The sequence below is a fragment of the Mastomys coucha genome, unplaced genomic scaffold, assembly GCF_008632895.1.
Source record: "Mastomys coucha isolate ucsf_1 unplaced genomic scaffold, UCSF_Mcou_1 pScaffold22, whole genome shotgun sequence".
NCBI classification, from domain to species: Eukaryota; Metazoa; Chordata; class Mammalia; order Rodentia; family Muridae; genus Mastomys; species Mastomys coucha.
In genome coordinates, this window is record NW_022196905.1 from 140,583,260 (window position 1) to 140,598,022 (window position 14,763).

Below are 14,763 nucleotides of genomic sequence, written 5' to 3' on the forward strand. Positions count from 1 at the left end.
TTTGTATCCATTAGTTATTTAGAAATCAGTTGCTTTATAAATGTATGAGGAGGCTTTTCTGGATATGTTATCATTGTTATTTATTTTCATTGAGTTGAGAAAAAAGACTGTTTTAGAGGTACATACTGAAATATTTATTGGTGAAATGGTATAATATCTGGAATTTGATTCAAATTAGTCAAGAGGTGGAGAGAGGCGTGAACTTGAATGTACATGTGGTGACTGAGGGATAGGCTCCCTCAGCTAAGGAAGGAAAGGATTCTCTACCTTTGCTCGCCCTGACTCCTGCGCTCCGTTAACCCGTCAGTACCCCTCTGACACCTCCTGTTACTAACTTGCTCACACTCAGTTTGATTCTTTAATAATATGTACTACAAATAAAACTCTTAGGGTTCCTGTTGTTCATTGTGATCTGTTGCTACCCCATGCAAGCTAGACTGTGACACCCATCAGCATGGCCTAGATTTTGTGCAGTCATTCTTAGGAAGCATTTATAAAAGGGAAGGAGAGAACCTTGTTGAGGGGAGCAGGAGGTTCAAAGCCAGAACATCATAATGCTCTCATTTTACTGTTTGTCACATTCTTCTCCAAAATTTCCTATGGGCTGGAAACCCAAATTAGGGTTCTGGCCAACTGTGCGGTGGATATCAGCTGCCCACCAGCATTCCAGAGGGTTTCTGATGGATGGTGTAGGTCCATGGTTAGTCTGCTTTCACAACACACTTCTCCAACTTCAGCATGTTTTCATCTTTTTCTAAAGGATTGGAGAAAATTGAAGGTGAAGAAAGATTCTTCAGTTTAATTATATTTTGGAAATAATTTTGCCATAATTAAGGTTCAGTTTAACTATCACCATACTTAAGGTATACATTTAGAACTTGTTTTTGCTTTTAGGAATTGTTAATGTTAGAATACTGTGTCAGAGTTGGGGAGATGATTTAGTTGGTAAAATACTTGCCTCCCAATCATGAAGACTTTTGTTCAGCTCTTAGGATCCAAGTAGAAATGGTGGCCAGTGCTGTAGCGGGCAAGCTTATAAAGACAAGTCTTGTTAGCTGTCCAGCCTAGCATAGTTAGTGAGCAGCAAGCCTGTGAGAGATCATATCTCAAAAGGAGGTGAGGTAGGCAGCATGCCTGAAGATGACCCTATACACACATGTACACACATGCACCCCACAAATTTATAATTCTTTAGGAAAACACTGTCATTTTGAAATATAAGTAGTTTTTCTGCCTTGTTTCCTCCTCATTTCTGAGTGGTATATATTAACACAATATGTTTTTAAATATTATTATATTTTTTGTACAAGTTTAAATTAAGTGTGACAATTGTGGTAAATCAGGTTTGTGGTGAATAATATATTTAAGGAAGATATCTATTCATAAAATTTAGAAAATTTCCCCCACTGTTAAAATTGGAAAAAGAAGTGGTTTCTACAAGTAAAGTTGGTATGGCTCCATTTATACCTTTTCTTTTGTGAAGATTAACCAGTTCTTTAAAAATGAAAAAAAAAAAAAAGTTCTGTTAAAGGCCAGTTTAATTCCTGGGGTCCATCTGTCTCCACAGACCAGCTCTGGCAATACAAATGTGCACTGCCATGTCTGTCTTAATAAATTTACTTTTGGTGATGATGTTTTTTTAACTTAGGATGGCTTTATCAGAATATTAATCTTTTGTGAACTGAGGAATGTCTCAGTATATAGTGGAATATATAAAAAGGAAAAAAAAAACAAAAACCAAACCCTGCTACATGCTACAACGTGGTGGACCTTGAAGATAGTACTGAGTGAATAAGCCAGACATAACAGGATAAATGTGAGGCTGGGTAAATGAAGAGCTTTCAAGGTCCCGTTTGATCCCTAGAACCGACAAAGAAGCTAGGCGTGGTAGTGCATGCTGGTGCTTATAGTCCCCCTTCAGAGGAGGTAGGAGTGGGTGGATTCCTGGAGCTCAGCAGCCAGCCTGGCCTGTGTGGTAAATTCCAGGCCAGTGAGAGATCCTGTCTCAGGAAGGAGGGAGGTAGGAGAGGGCTGGGGATATGGCTCAGTAGTAGTTAAGCACTCGCTGCGCTTCTAGAGGACCTGAGTTTGATCACCAGCACCCACATCAGGTGATTTATAACTCCAGCTCCAAGGATCTGGCTCCCATTTCTTATAAATGTAGCAGATACACATGCATATACATAAAAATCAACCAGTCACATGGATAGCACCGCAGGGTTGTCCTTCCTCCTAGCAGCTTCTCAGTACTGGGATTACAGGTGTGTGCCTGTCAGCACACATGAGGAAGGTGAGGTGTATGGGAACCCACTAATGCTAGGTGTCTGCCACAGAAAATCTTAGGGATAGGCAGGAGAGTTTACCTAGAGCTAGGTCGGTGATAGCATTTTCTATTTAGAATGTTGAAAAAAATTTAAATAATAGTGATGGTTCTACAACATTTATATTTAATGCCATAATTTAGATTTAAAAGTAGCTAAAATTGTAATTTTGATAAAAAGTTAAAACCAAGTCAAGCAACAAATGACAGATTTCCTGTTACCCCCCTTTCAGTGTCTTTTTTCCCTGCAGGTTTTTCTGTCATGAAGCACCTGTGTAGCAATCACACTGTGTAGGTGTTTATTGAATGCTTAATATCAGTAAGCATCGACTTGATTGCCTTTAATTTGTAGCTGGTCTGAGTGGGTGGGTGGGTAATATCTGAGATGGAGCCCTGCTTTGTTGCCCAAACTGGCTGTGGATTCCTGGCATGAAGTAATTTCTACTTGAGCATTCATAATCTGAGGCCTTTGTTCACTTCTAGCATCCAGGTAGAAATGCCATTGTGGTATGGTAGCAGGGCATGTTATATCCTTGTGTATATACATGTATGTACTAATTTGATGTATGTGGGTTTTTTTTAAGTACTATTTTTTGTGTTAAATTTTGAATGGATCTCCTTTGTTTTGTAGTTACTTCGAGAGCTTAAGCACCCAAACGTCATCTCTCTTCTGAAGGTGTTTCTGTCTCATGCTGATCGGAAAGTATGGCTTCTCTTTGACTATGCTGAACATGACCTCTGGGTAAGGTGGACTGCTGGTAGCCAGGCTGTGTTCAGTTAGGCTTGAGAGGGACCACAGTTAGCTGCCCTGCACTAGAAATCGCCCTACAGAGTATCACTGGCTGTATTGCCAAGCTGGAGGCTTTTGCTTTGTTTAGTGGGTTGAGTTTTCACTAAATGCTAGGCAGCAGAAGTGCTTCAGAGTTTTGATTTTTCCAGATATGGGGGCACTTACTTGCATCTACTTAATGAGACATCTTGGAGACTGACCTCGTGTCAGAACTTGAAACTCACTTGTGTTTTAATTTCATATTTACCTTATACATACAGCTTGAAGGAAATTTCATACAGTGTTTATAATAAGCTTGTATGTGAAACAGAGTTGCATTGTGTGGAATCATGTTAGCTCTCATAAAGTTCTGAAATTTGAATCATTTTGGGTTTTCAGGTTACAGAGATTTCTGCCAGTATTTCTTTTTGATCCTGTAGTTTTGACCTTTATAACAGATGGTAAAGAAGTAAGAGGACTATGAAGAGCAGCAGAACACTGTTTCCTAATAGAGTTTTCATTTGGAAAGGCGACCTTTTCTGCTATAAGGCTTTAAAAGGACATCCTTTCCTTTGTTTGGTAGTATGAAGAAATTTAAAATGAAGTAGTACTTCTGGGGTGAGCGTGCTATAAAAGGATTGCCAGGTTTAATCACTGTCCCTGCCTTGTTCTAAGATGTTAGGAAGCTCTCCTAACAGTTCTGAAGCAATTACAAGTTGTGTAGCTGAGTATGGGAGACTTATTAATCATTTCTTAGTTATTCACAACTGGTATTTAATGTAATATATTCCATTTTCATTGGCAATAATGTTTTATGATTTGACTTGGCATACTTTTGCATAGGAAAAAACAATCACTGTTGATGAGAGGCACACTACAAAATGCAGTCAGTGTAGAAGTAGACTGCAGTGTTCCTTGTGCACTTGTTTTTAGTTTTGTCTGGTTTATGTCATTTATACATATAGAGCCAAATTGTATATTTGAAGATTTCTCAAATGAGGAATTATAGTTTACTGGTTTAGCCAGTATTGTAAAAGGCTCATACTATATTGATAATAACATAAATGCAACTTGTCTTAAGTATAGACAAAATAAAAACATCTGCCTACCTATGCCCATGCAGCCAACCTTGATTCAGCTCAGCCGGTCACACACACAGGACAGGGCATGACAGCAGGACATAGAGCTATCTGTCTGGTATACTCAGTATGACTTCCAACAGGGTAGGGGATAGTATTTAATTTTACCTATAAGCTATGTTACATATGTGTATAAGTAATTTGTAGTTCTGTCATCTTACTAATTTTACTGAAGGCAAATGAATATTCTTAACATTACTTTAAAAACAGGACAATTCATTTCCCTAAAACTTAATTTTTTTTTCCTTTTAATTGGAATATTATATGTGGGCTGGCTGACATAGAGCAGCAAAAGTTATAATCAAGAGTTGTCTTGAAAATCACTTGCACTGGTGAAATTTATAGCTTGTGTACCGTGTATTTGATTTATAACCATGCAATATGAAGAATCTGCAGGTGAAACGTTCCCATCCTACAGGGTTTTACCTATTTATTTTTAGTTTTAAAATACTTATTTTTTAGAAAAATCACTCTAATATTTAAAGTGTGACCTGAAGAACTACATCTTCAGTTATCTCACCTCCTCTCCTTGGTTTTTACTCTGGGAAGCCTGGAGCTTTTAGTTCTTTAATGCTCTCTCTTTAAACCTATACTTATTCCATTGGGAGAGCCAGTGGATTTTCTTCTTCCTGACACAGACTTGATTGTGATAGGTGATACATATTCTAAATTATTAAATAATATCTGAGATAAAAGACTGACAAGAAATTTAAGGCATCTATATATAGACAGGCTTACATCAGTGAATATGTTTGTCTTGTCACTCTAGACTTCTGCTACGTTTTCCCCCTTGGGAAACACAGCGCCTTGCTTCACAACTTACTAGTTATTCCTTTTCTGTGTGCGATTCTGTACAACATCAGGTAGAGAATCAAACATTAATATGAATGTTAAGTGTCACATTTCTACTCTTGTTATGTTTTTTGGTTTTTGGTTTTTTTAACCACAAGAATTACTTAATAATGAGGGCCTCTCTGTAGTATGTGCTGGAGATGAGGGTATTGATGTCAGAGGCATAGCTGACCTGAGATTGTCCTGAAATGTAAGGGTGTTTGTTCCACAGAAAATGAAGCTCATTGAGAGCTTGAGACATTAGAAGGAAAAAAACATTTTGTGTCCATTCATTTGCAAACTGTTTAATTTATAAAGTTGTACTTTATTTCTCTCTGGTTGTCTAGTCATGTGTACAGAGAAGGCTTTTCAGGGTACCAGGCAGGCTCTTTCCGTATCTTAATTCTTTATGCTTCTAACTGTATCCATATCCAGCTTGAACTGGCTGTCTACTTGTTACCCTTTCTTTAGTTTCTGTATGTTGGGTTTTTTTTTTTTTCTGAAACCTATCCCTGACTGTTCTTTATAACCTATGGTTATCAAAAATTGCTACCACACCTGTGCTGTGTTGGCCGATCAGAATTTTGGTTTTTCCCTCTTTTTATTGAATCTTATAAGAGTGGTTATGTTCTTGAAAATTCCTGCCAGATCAAACAGGTCCGTAGTACCCCAGATGTAATTAACTTTAATTGTATTTTAAAATGAGGAGCACTTTAGTTCCTGCTCCCTCTGCCTTTCATTTTCTGAGATGCCATCATATCCCTTAAAAATGGAGCCTTACTCCTGGTTCTTAGAACGCGATTACTGTGCATGTTGCTCATTCTGGTGTGCCGTGTCTCGGCACTGCCTTTTCTGTTAAGATAATATTCAAATTGCCTTTCTCTCTTTGTAAAGCTTCTTACGGTATTTTCTTTCAGCATATAATTAAGTTCCACAGAGCTTCGAAAGCCAACAAGAAGCCAGTTCAGTTACCTCGGGGAATGGTGAAGTCACTGTTGTACCAGATCCTAGATGGGATTCACTATCTTCACGCCAACTGGGTGTTGCACAGGGATTTGGTGAGTGGATCCATAGCTGGGAACGTTCAACCAGGAAATGTGTTTATTATGGGCACTTTTCCTGTTGTCTGTAGAAAATTGAGCCATTCAACCAGGAAATGTGTTTATTATGGGTACTTTTCCTGTTGTCTGTAGAAAATTGAGCCGTAGGCAAGTAGGCCTGCAGGTCTTTGGGTGGGGTGGGGTGTGGGTGTGCCCCAGTCTCCTGTGTGGACTGTCCTGTGCCGTGGATAGGATGCACCCTGATGTAAGGGTGCACTTACAGGAGGTGGCAGCCAGCTACTCCTCTATTGCTCCCTTCCCTGTTAGCTTAGACAGTGCTGTTTCCACTGGACTAGACGGCCAGGGAGCCCTGGAAGCCCTGGGTACTTGCTGTCTCCACTTATTTCTTGAAGTGGAGTTACAGTCCCACTAGCTTTTGAATGGGAGCTGGAAGTCAGATCCTCATGCATGTGCAGCAAGACTTTATTCACTGAACTGTTTCCTAGCCCTTGTTTGCTTAAAAAAAAAAAAAACCAACCTAATACATTATTATTCATTAAGTCTTCATAGGTTTAAATTATTTGATTGCTTTCTTTTTGTATAAGTAAATTGTACTTTTTTAGTTCTATTCTTTGTAAAGGTGGTAATTGAAGTCAGCCTTAGAGCAGCACTTTGTTTTAAAGTTCCATGTACAGGACAGGAATTCCATCTCTGCCCACGTGTGCACGTAGGAACAAGCATAGACTGAAGTGAAGCCACAGGGCTGTTGTGCTGTGCTTCATTCAGTCTCTGGTCTTAGATGAGTGATTCCAGTCAGCTTCTGCCTTCCTGCAGCTGAAGGAGTCCTGTCAAGAACACTGAACATGAGTCATTTTGTCCTAGCTTTTTCACACCTACAGAGCCTTTGAGACCAGGAGCAAAGAGATTCCTTGAGTTCTTTTCCTTATGCAAACTTAATAGAATTGAAATACTGTTCTTATAAACAGTGGGTTTATAGAACAAAAATAAGATTCAGGCTTTTTATGAAGTTGAAGATAAGATTTCCAAACCCCAGAAATAGTCTATTTTACAAAAACATTTCTGTTTTTCCTGTCTGATTTGCACTACCAGCTTTTATCATACTTGTAAGAGAATGACAGCCCTAGTGGAAGGAAGGCCGTTGTTCTCATAGAACCAGTTGCACTAGAAGAATTCTACATTTTGTGTAGTTTTGTTTGTTTTTTTAAATAATTTTCTCCACTTAAAAAGAAAATCCATGTTTATTCAGCAAATTCAGACTGGCTTTCTTAGTGTTTTTCACGTGACTATTTGCAATAGTATGGACTAAAAACAGTAACTAGAGGTTCAGTTTCCTCTCTCTTTTGGTGAATCTCTTATGAGACGTAGAAATACTCTGTGACTTGGGCTATTGAAGAATAGGCTCTTTTAGAAGGTTCTGGTAGGGCTATCTTAAGAAGGAAGGATTTAGGAGGCCAGAGCACCTTAACACAAGCAAGAAAAAGTCCATTGTCTGTAGACGCCGTCCCAATAGTAATGACAAATACCAAACGTTAATGGTGTGGTCATTGCATGCTAGCACTGCTGAGCCGCATTAGTATAGCCCTCTAGAATGAGGCACTGTGATACATCACACTGTCCAGCTAGTCATGTATCTGGAATGTTCTTCATTTGGCTGCACCTCCTCTCATGGCTTCCTTACTTGGAGTGAGAAGTCTCTGATGTTCTCTGTTGGACAAAGTCAGTGCTGGGTTTTTTTTTTTTTTTTTTTTTTTTTTTTTTTTTTTTTTTTATATTTTTTGAGACAGGGTTTTTCTGTTTAGCCCTGGCTGTCCTGGAACTCACTCTGTAGACCAGGCTGGCCTCGAACTCAGAGATCCGCCTGCCTCTGCCTCCCAAGTGCTAGGATTAAAGGCGTGCGCCACCACCGCCCGGCTGTCAGTGCTGTTTTTAAGCATCCATCCATCCATCCTGTGTCTTAGATCTGTCGTCTGCTTTGCATGGCAGGCTGCCTTCAGGTGGCCACTCTTGAGGTGCCCCCCTCTCAAACCTTGCCTTCTGAATGAAAGACTCCACTTTTAAAAGTGTGAGCACTTGTTGTCAGCTAAAAGTTAAATTTTGGATTTAATTTGGGTTCTATAATTTTTTTTTTTTTTTTTTTTGGTTTTTCAAACTATAATTTTTTTAAAGTACCTACATATGATGCTGATTTGTATGGTAATAAGATATTTGAGATATTTGCTCTCAGACTGTTCAGAAGCCACCCAGCTTTTAGTTTCACATTCTCAAGCATTACATGCAGATGAAGCACTTATCAGAAAAAGTACAATGCATTATAGTCCCTGTGCCTTTGGAGTAAGGCTGGTAAGTGGTGCTGTGATGCCTGAAACACTGTAGATTCCTAATGCCAGGACTTTGACCAGTTGGTGGGATGTTTGCCTTGCCACAGCAAACCACATGGTAAGGTGGATAACTGATACACACACCCTGAAAACACCCTTTTGATAATAGCCAAGGACTTATGAACTTCCTGTGAATTAAATCAGGATTATTAATACTAGAAATACTGGATTGAATATGCCCATGAGGACCCAAAAGGCAGAGGCAGGAGGATCATAATTTTGAAGCTATCCTGGCCATATTTGCTCGCAAAAAACAAGAGTAGAAACATTCTCTTGTTGAGATGATAGATGTAAATACTGAGCTAATGCTCCTGTTTGGTGAGTGGAGATTTATATTGTTACTAGTAATCACCACACAGCCAAGGATGGTAGCTCAGACTTGGTTTTGGTAGGAATTATAGACTCATTCTTGTGGAGCCCGTGTGGGTGATGTGTGGGCATTTACATGGTTGTGTTTTTGTTATTTTCTTGTCACAGTGTTGGGAGTTGAAGCCAGCCCCGTGTACCTGGCAGGGCACTGTAATACTAAGCTACATGTGCACTCCGTGAATGTGTTCCCAGGAGAATGGTCTGATAGGAAGGAAGTATGGATAGGATTTATTTTGTGAAGTAATTTATGAATCTAAACTAACCTTTTCATATTAGAACAGTAAAGTCCCTAGTCACAATGAAGTAGAGAGAAATTAAAACAAAGGTGCCTGAGCTTGAGCTGAGCTTCCTCTCCCTATGCTGGTCTCTCTTTTCTGTGCCCCACTTCTTGGCAGCAAGAATGTTTGTAGTAATTACAATCCTGGCTCTGCTGCTCCTGTCTTTGTTAGGCTTTTCCAGAGCAACAGAACACACGGGGTGTTGGTATAGGGATATGGAGAAAGCAGTTTATTTTAGGAAATTGGTTCATGCATTTTAGAAGCCTCGTTGTTCCAAAACTGCAGGCTATGCTGCAAGCCAGGAGGATTTGGAGTACAAATTGGACACGGAAGCCCATCTGCTAGTCTATCCACTGTTGCTCACAGTCAGTCTCTTTCCTAGTAGAGCTTCATTTGATTAAATGAATTCTCACAGCAAAGAGGGATTGGCTTTGGGCACTGTGATGCAGTAGCTGGCATGATTAACTCACACAGAGAGATGTGTATTGGCTTATAGTTTTGGAACTTCTGCTTATAATAGACGGGCCTTCTTGGTTTGGGTTCCTGATTTGGTGTTAGGTAGAAGTGATGGGGACTGAGACATGGAGGGAAGGAAGCAGAGGGGGATGAGCTGAGGCCGTGCTCCCTAGCCAATGAAGAGTGATCTTCTAGTGCACCATGATAAGGGTTCCCACTAGGAGTCACACCCTGAAGGCCTGCCACCTCCCAGAAGTGCTTAGTCCATAGACCTTAATTTCACCACTGTAGCAGGAGGGGGGTCTGTTTTATTCATGTTTGCTGATTTAAGTGTTAATCTCATCCAAAAGTACATTCATAGAAACAATTAGAATAATACTTGACTCACACACCTGGGCACTGCGGCCCAGCCAAGCTGAACTGTTAATCTTCATATATAAACAAATTCCCGGAGGCTCTAGCTCAATTGGGATAAGTTACCTCCATGTTTCTGTCTTGTTAATCAAGGAGTAAGCAGGAGTGTGGGATCGAGATTTTCCACATGGCTGACTGTGAAGAGGAGCTCGTAGGAACTTCTTTTGCAGATATCAACAAGGATATTTAATCCATTTGTATTTCTGGTGGGCATGTAAAGTGATGTAACTGTTGTGGAAATGAGTGACAGCTCCTCACACAGTTAAATATGGGGTTACCTTGATGCAGAGATTCCACTTCTGCATATGTACCCAGAGGAACTCAAGGAGAGGTCAGGAAGGTCTGAATGCCTTTTAAAAACTCTCTGTGTGTGTGTGTGTGTGTGTGTGTGTGTGTGTGTGTGTGTGTGTGTTTGTGTGAGGGGGGGGAGGGAGAGAGAGAGAGAGACTGTGTAAATCTGTCTGTCTGTATCTGTGTGTTGTGTGTGTGTCTGCCTGTCTGTCTGTATCTGTGTGTGTGGTGTTTTGTCTCTCTGTCTATGTAGGTACTCATAAAGGCTAGAGCTCAGCTTCTGTGTGTTCTGAGTTTGCAGGTGCTCATGGATGCCAAAGCTTAGCTTCAGCTCTTCATCAGGCCAGCCTCCACTTTGCTGTCTGAGACAGGGTCTCTCACCAGCTTGGGACTGGGACTAACCCAGGGATCTGTCTGTGTTCACCTCAGAGTTGGCATTATTAGCCATACTACCGCCATACCTGACTTTTAATGTGGGTTCTGGGATTTGAACTCATGTCCTTTGGACTAAGCTATTTCCTCAATGCTGTAAATTCTTATCTTTAGAACAATTATCCACAATAGCAAAGAGGTAAAAGCAACATGAGTGTCCATCGATGGATGAGCACATAAAAGCAATGTAGCATGTGCATGCATAGTACATGAATAGTACTCAGCCTTAAAGTGGAAGAAAATTCTGATGGATGTGTAATACTGATGAACCTTGAGGACCTTTATGACGGATGGGATTAACTGAAGTATAACAAACATTTTCTTTAAACAGTTTTTTTTGGAAGAAAGAAGCTTTGTAATTGTTAGGTATAGTCTTTACTTGGGATTTTTTCATATGACCTGTGGGAGTACATTATTAAGTAATTTAGATGAGTACTCCCAATTTTTGTAGCAAAATAGATTATCATTGATGCATCTGAAAACAAGACCAGTAAGTGTGGGTTTCTTAATGCTTCATGTCATTAGACACAAGAATTTGCTGGGACTCGGATTCCCTCCAGCATAAACTGACTTACCTACTCTGATGTAGCAATGAGCACCCAGACTTTGTTCTTCTGAGTCTTAGGCTTTTCTCTCTTTCTTTCTTTGTTTCTTTCTTTCCTTTCTTTCTTTCTTTCTCTCTCTCTCTCTCTCTCTCTTTCTTTCTTTCTTTCTTTTTCTTTTTTAAGATTTATTTATTATTATATGTAAGTACACTGTAGCTGTCTTCAGATGCACCAGAAGGGAGCATCAGATCTCATTACAGATGGTTGTGAGCCACCATGTGGTTGCTGGGATTTGAACTCAGGACCTTTGGAAGAGCAGTCAGTGCTCTTAACCACTGAGCCATCCCTCCAGCCCTAGGCTTTTCTTATTACAAAAGAGAAATACAGTATTTATAGACAACACCATAAAATAGTTTTTTTTGAAGGCGATTTAAAATCTTTCTGAATTATTCTGTTAGAAAGCCTATAAAACATGTTACGTGTTCCTAGTTGTGTTATTAAAAAGGATAAAAAAAAAACAAAGACAAAAATCCCAGGCATGGTGGAGTACACCTTTAATCCCAGTACTTAGGAGGTAGAGACAGGTGGTGAGTTTGAGGTGAGCCTGGTCTACAAAGGGCATCCAGGATAGCAAGGGCTATTATACAGAGAAACTCTGTCTCAAAAAACAAAACAAAACAAAACAAACAAACAAAAAGGATAAAAAATAAACCACCCAGTCTAACTTTAGCAATTATCAGACCTTTGATTATTATTATTTGTAGACTGCTGAAGGGATGGGACTGCTCTGTGGCCCCTGGGGCATATGCTGAGCTTGGCTTCCCTTTGCACAGTTATCACAGCATTCCTTTGCTCTGGTTTAACTCATATGTAATTGGCCAATGGGTTTTTATGCTGTCAGTGTGTGTGTACTCTAACTTTGTCCTAAAGTAATTAATATTTTAAGTTCTAATCTCATAGTTTTGAATTTTCATTCTTTCTAAATTACAGATAAGCTTATAATTTAAATCAGTACCATTTAGCATGCATAAAATTTAACAAAAGTAGGGGATATGGAAGATTAATTTTGTCTTGACTCTGCCTACATATCTCTTCATAGAAACATTATTTAAAATAAAACTGTTTGTTTTTTGTTTTCTCCAGCTTCTTAGATTTGTACACGTTCAGGTTAAAGGGTATCTTCTATACAAGCGTCCTAGTCTCTTGCCTGCTTGGTTAACTCTTGGTGAGACCTTTTTAGTGATAGCCATTTTACCTGCTTACATAGCCCTGGTATGTCTGTTTTTTTCTCCTAAGCATAGACACTGTTATATGACGGTCATCTTTTAGTTATAAAATTTATAGCACTTGAGACTTGCCTTTGATTTTTATAAATCGAATGCCAAAAAGAAGGGAAAATGAGACTGAAGAGATGGGTACAAGCTGGGGAGAGAGCCAGGATGTTAAAGGAGAGTTAAGGAAAACAAGAGAAGGATGATTTAGAAGGATGGCTTTTCTGCCCCCAGAGGAAAAATCAAGCCCCAGTTGATTGAAGCTTGAGGTTTGTTTGGATCTTGGTTCCACCTCTTAACTCTGTAGCTTTGGAAAGCATTAGCCACTCATTTTATGTTTGTGTTGCATTTTATTTGCTATGGTGCTAAGGGTCAAACCCATGGCCTTGGACTCAGTAGACACAAGTCCTACCATTGAGCTTTACTCCCCACCCAGCAAGCTGTATTATTCTCATCTGTAAAATGAGCCAGGCATGCGCACATGCACACACACATGCAAATATGATGGTGAAGATTCCTAGGGAGCATTAGGACCTGGAGATGTGCTGTACGTGCAATAACAAGAGAGGCGATGTTAACAGCGAACCATCTCCTGTTGGAAGTACTGGCTTAGCAGGTGAGGCTACAGCAAAACAAACAAACAACAGAAAGCCATCCAGTTGTAAAATGAGGTCATGTTGTTTTTTATTAAAATGAGTTATTAATGTTTTCAAGAGAAAGGTACTATAGCTTCAGACAGTCGTGCATCGTTAGTTCTTGTCATTATCCACTGCGCAGTGATGCTTGCTCTGTTTCCATGTCTGTTCATAACATAGCTGTACTGGAAGATGCTGCCATGATGTGAGAATATCTTAAGGCGAATTGGACATCTGGTTTCCATGGAGTGTATGCCCCTCAGAATGTCACCAGCAAAGTTCTGCATCTTTCAAGGTGACCATAGCACTCTTTGAAAAAATTTTATCACAGATATGGTTCCATCTAGTACTGCTTGGAGGGAGGTCTTGGCTTTAGAACTAAATTCATAGATTCTACTACTGATACATAAGAAAGGAAGAAAAGTTTTATTGGAGACTAGATTATTATTTTAAGATGCTATTGAGTAGTGAAGTAAAATTACCTATCAAATCTTTTGGAAGCTTTCTTAATACTGACTAAACAATAACATCAAAGACTTGACAAGACTAGTCAAAACACAACTGTTCTCTCTATATATGCATACACAGCAGATAACAGCATGTCCGAATCGAATCTGAAACCCTTTAAAGTTAATGACTCTGTAAGGTGCACACCAATAGCCTGAGAATCCTGTGAGCCCAGGAGTTCAAGGACAGCCTGGACAGCAGACGGAGGCCCCTTGTCTTTTAAAGAAAAAGAAAGTATTGTGAGAAAAACTAAAACACTGGTTAAGTGGGCTTTTAACCCTAAGACTAGTTTCAGATTTTACACCAGGTAGGGAGTAAACGAGCAAAGAAACTTGTTATAGTAGGGGCTGAAGAGGTATGTGTGGTTCAGTGGTTTAGAGCACTAATTGCTCTTGGAGACAGCTAGGGTTTGATTCTTAGCACCCACATAGTGACTCATAAACATCTATAACTCCAATTCCAAGAGGTCCAAGATCCTCTTCTGACTTCTGTGGGCAGAACACTCATATACTTAAACTAAATCTTTATTTTAAAAGTTAACTCTAGAAATTTGACTATGAACACATACCAGGCCAGACCTTCACATCTTTGTCAACTATTTAGTCCCTAGCTGTCCTCAAACTCAGGCTCAAAACTTGATCAGTCTAATAAGTTATTTTTTAAAGATTTATTTATTTACTATACATAAGTACACTATAGCTGTCTTCAGACACCCCAGAATGACGACACCAGATCTCATTATGGATGGTTGTGAGCCACCATGTGGTTGCTGGGATTTGAACTCAGGACCTTTGGAAGAACAGTCAGTGCTCTTAACCACTGAGCCATCTTTCCAGCCCTAATAAGTTTACAATAAAAAGAAACTAGCAAATTAGCCAGGCACTTAAGAGAGAAAACCAGGTGGATCTCTTGAGTTCAAGGCCAGCGTGATCTATACAGTGAGTTCCATGGCAGCTGAGGCTATATAGTGAGACCTTGTTTTTCTTTTTGTATTTGTTTGTTTGGTTTGTTTTGAAAACTAAAAAGAAGCTTAAGGTGAAGCCAAATAGTTTTTTTTTTTTTTTTTT

The 14,763-nt window shown here is 39.5% G+C and overlaps 1 protein-coding gene across 11 annotated transcripts in view; it reads left to right on the top strand.

Moving 5' to 3' along the window:
* Window positions 1-14,763, top strand: part of Cdk8 (cyclin dependent kinase 8) — a 71,248-nt gene that overhangs the window by 33,872 nt on the left and 22,613 nt on the right. For 9 of the 11 annotated variants that reach the window (XM_031338742.1, XM_031338734.1, XM_031338735.1 and 6 more), the window contains 2 exons: window positions 2,952-3,062; window positions 5,977-6,117. In XM_031338742.1, coding sequence (XP_031194602.1) covers window positions 2,952-3,062; window positions 5,977-6,117 — 252 coding nt within the window. Of the gene's footprint in view, window positions 1-2,951; window positions 3,063-5,976; window positions 6,118-13,369; window positions 13,485-14,763 lie in introns of those variants that run through there. The other 2 variants (XM_031338737.1, XM_031338743.1) reach the window with 2 other exon arrangements.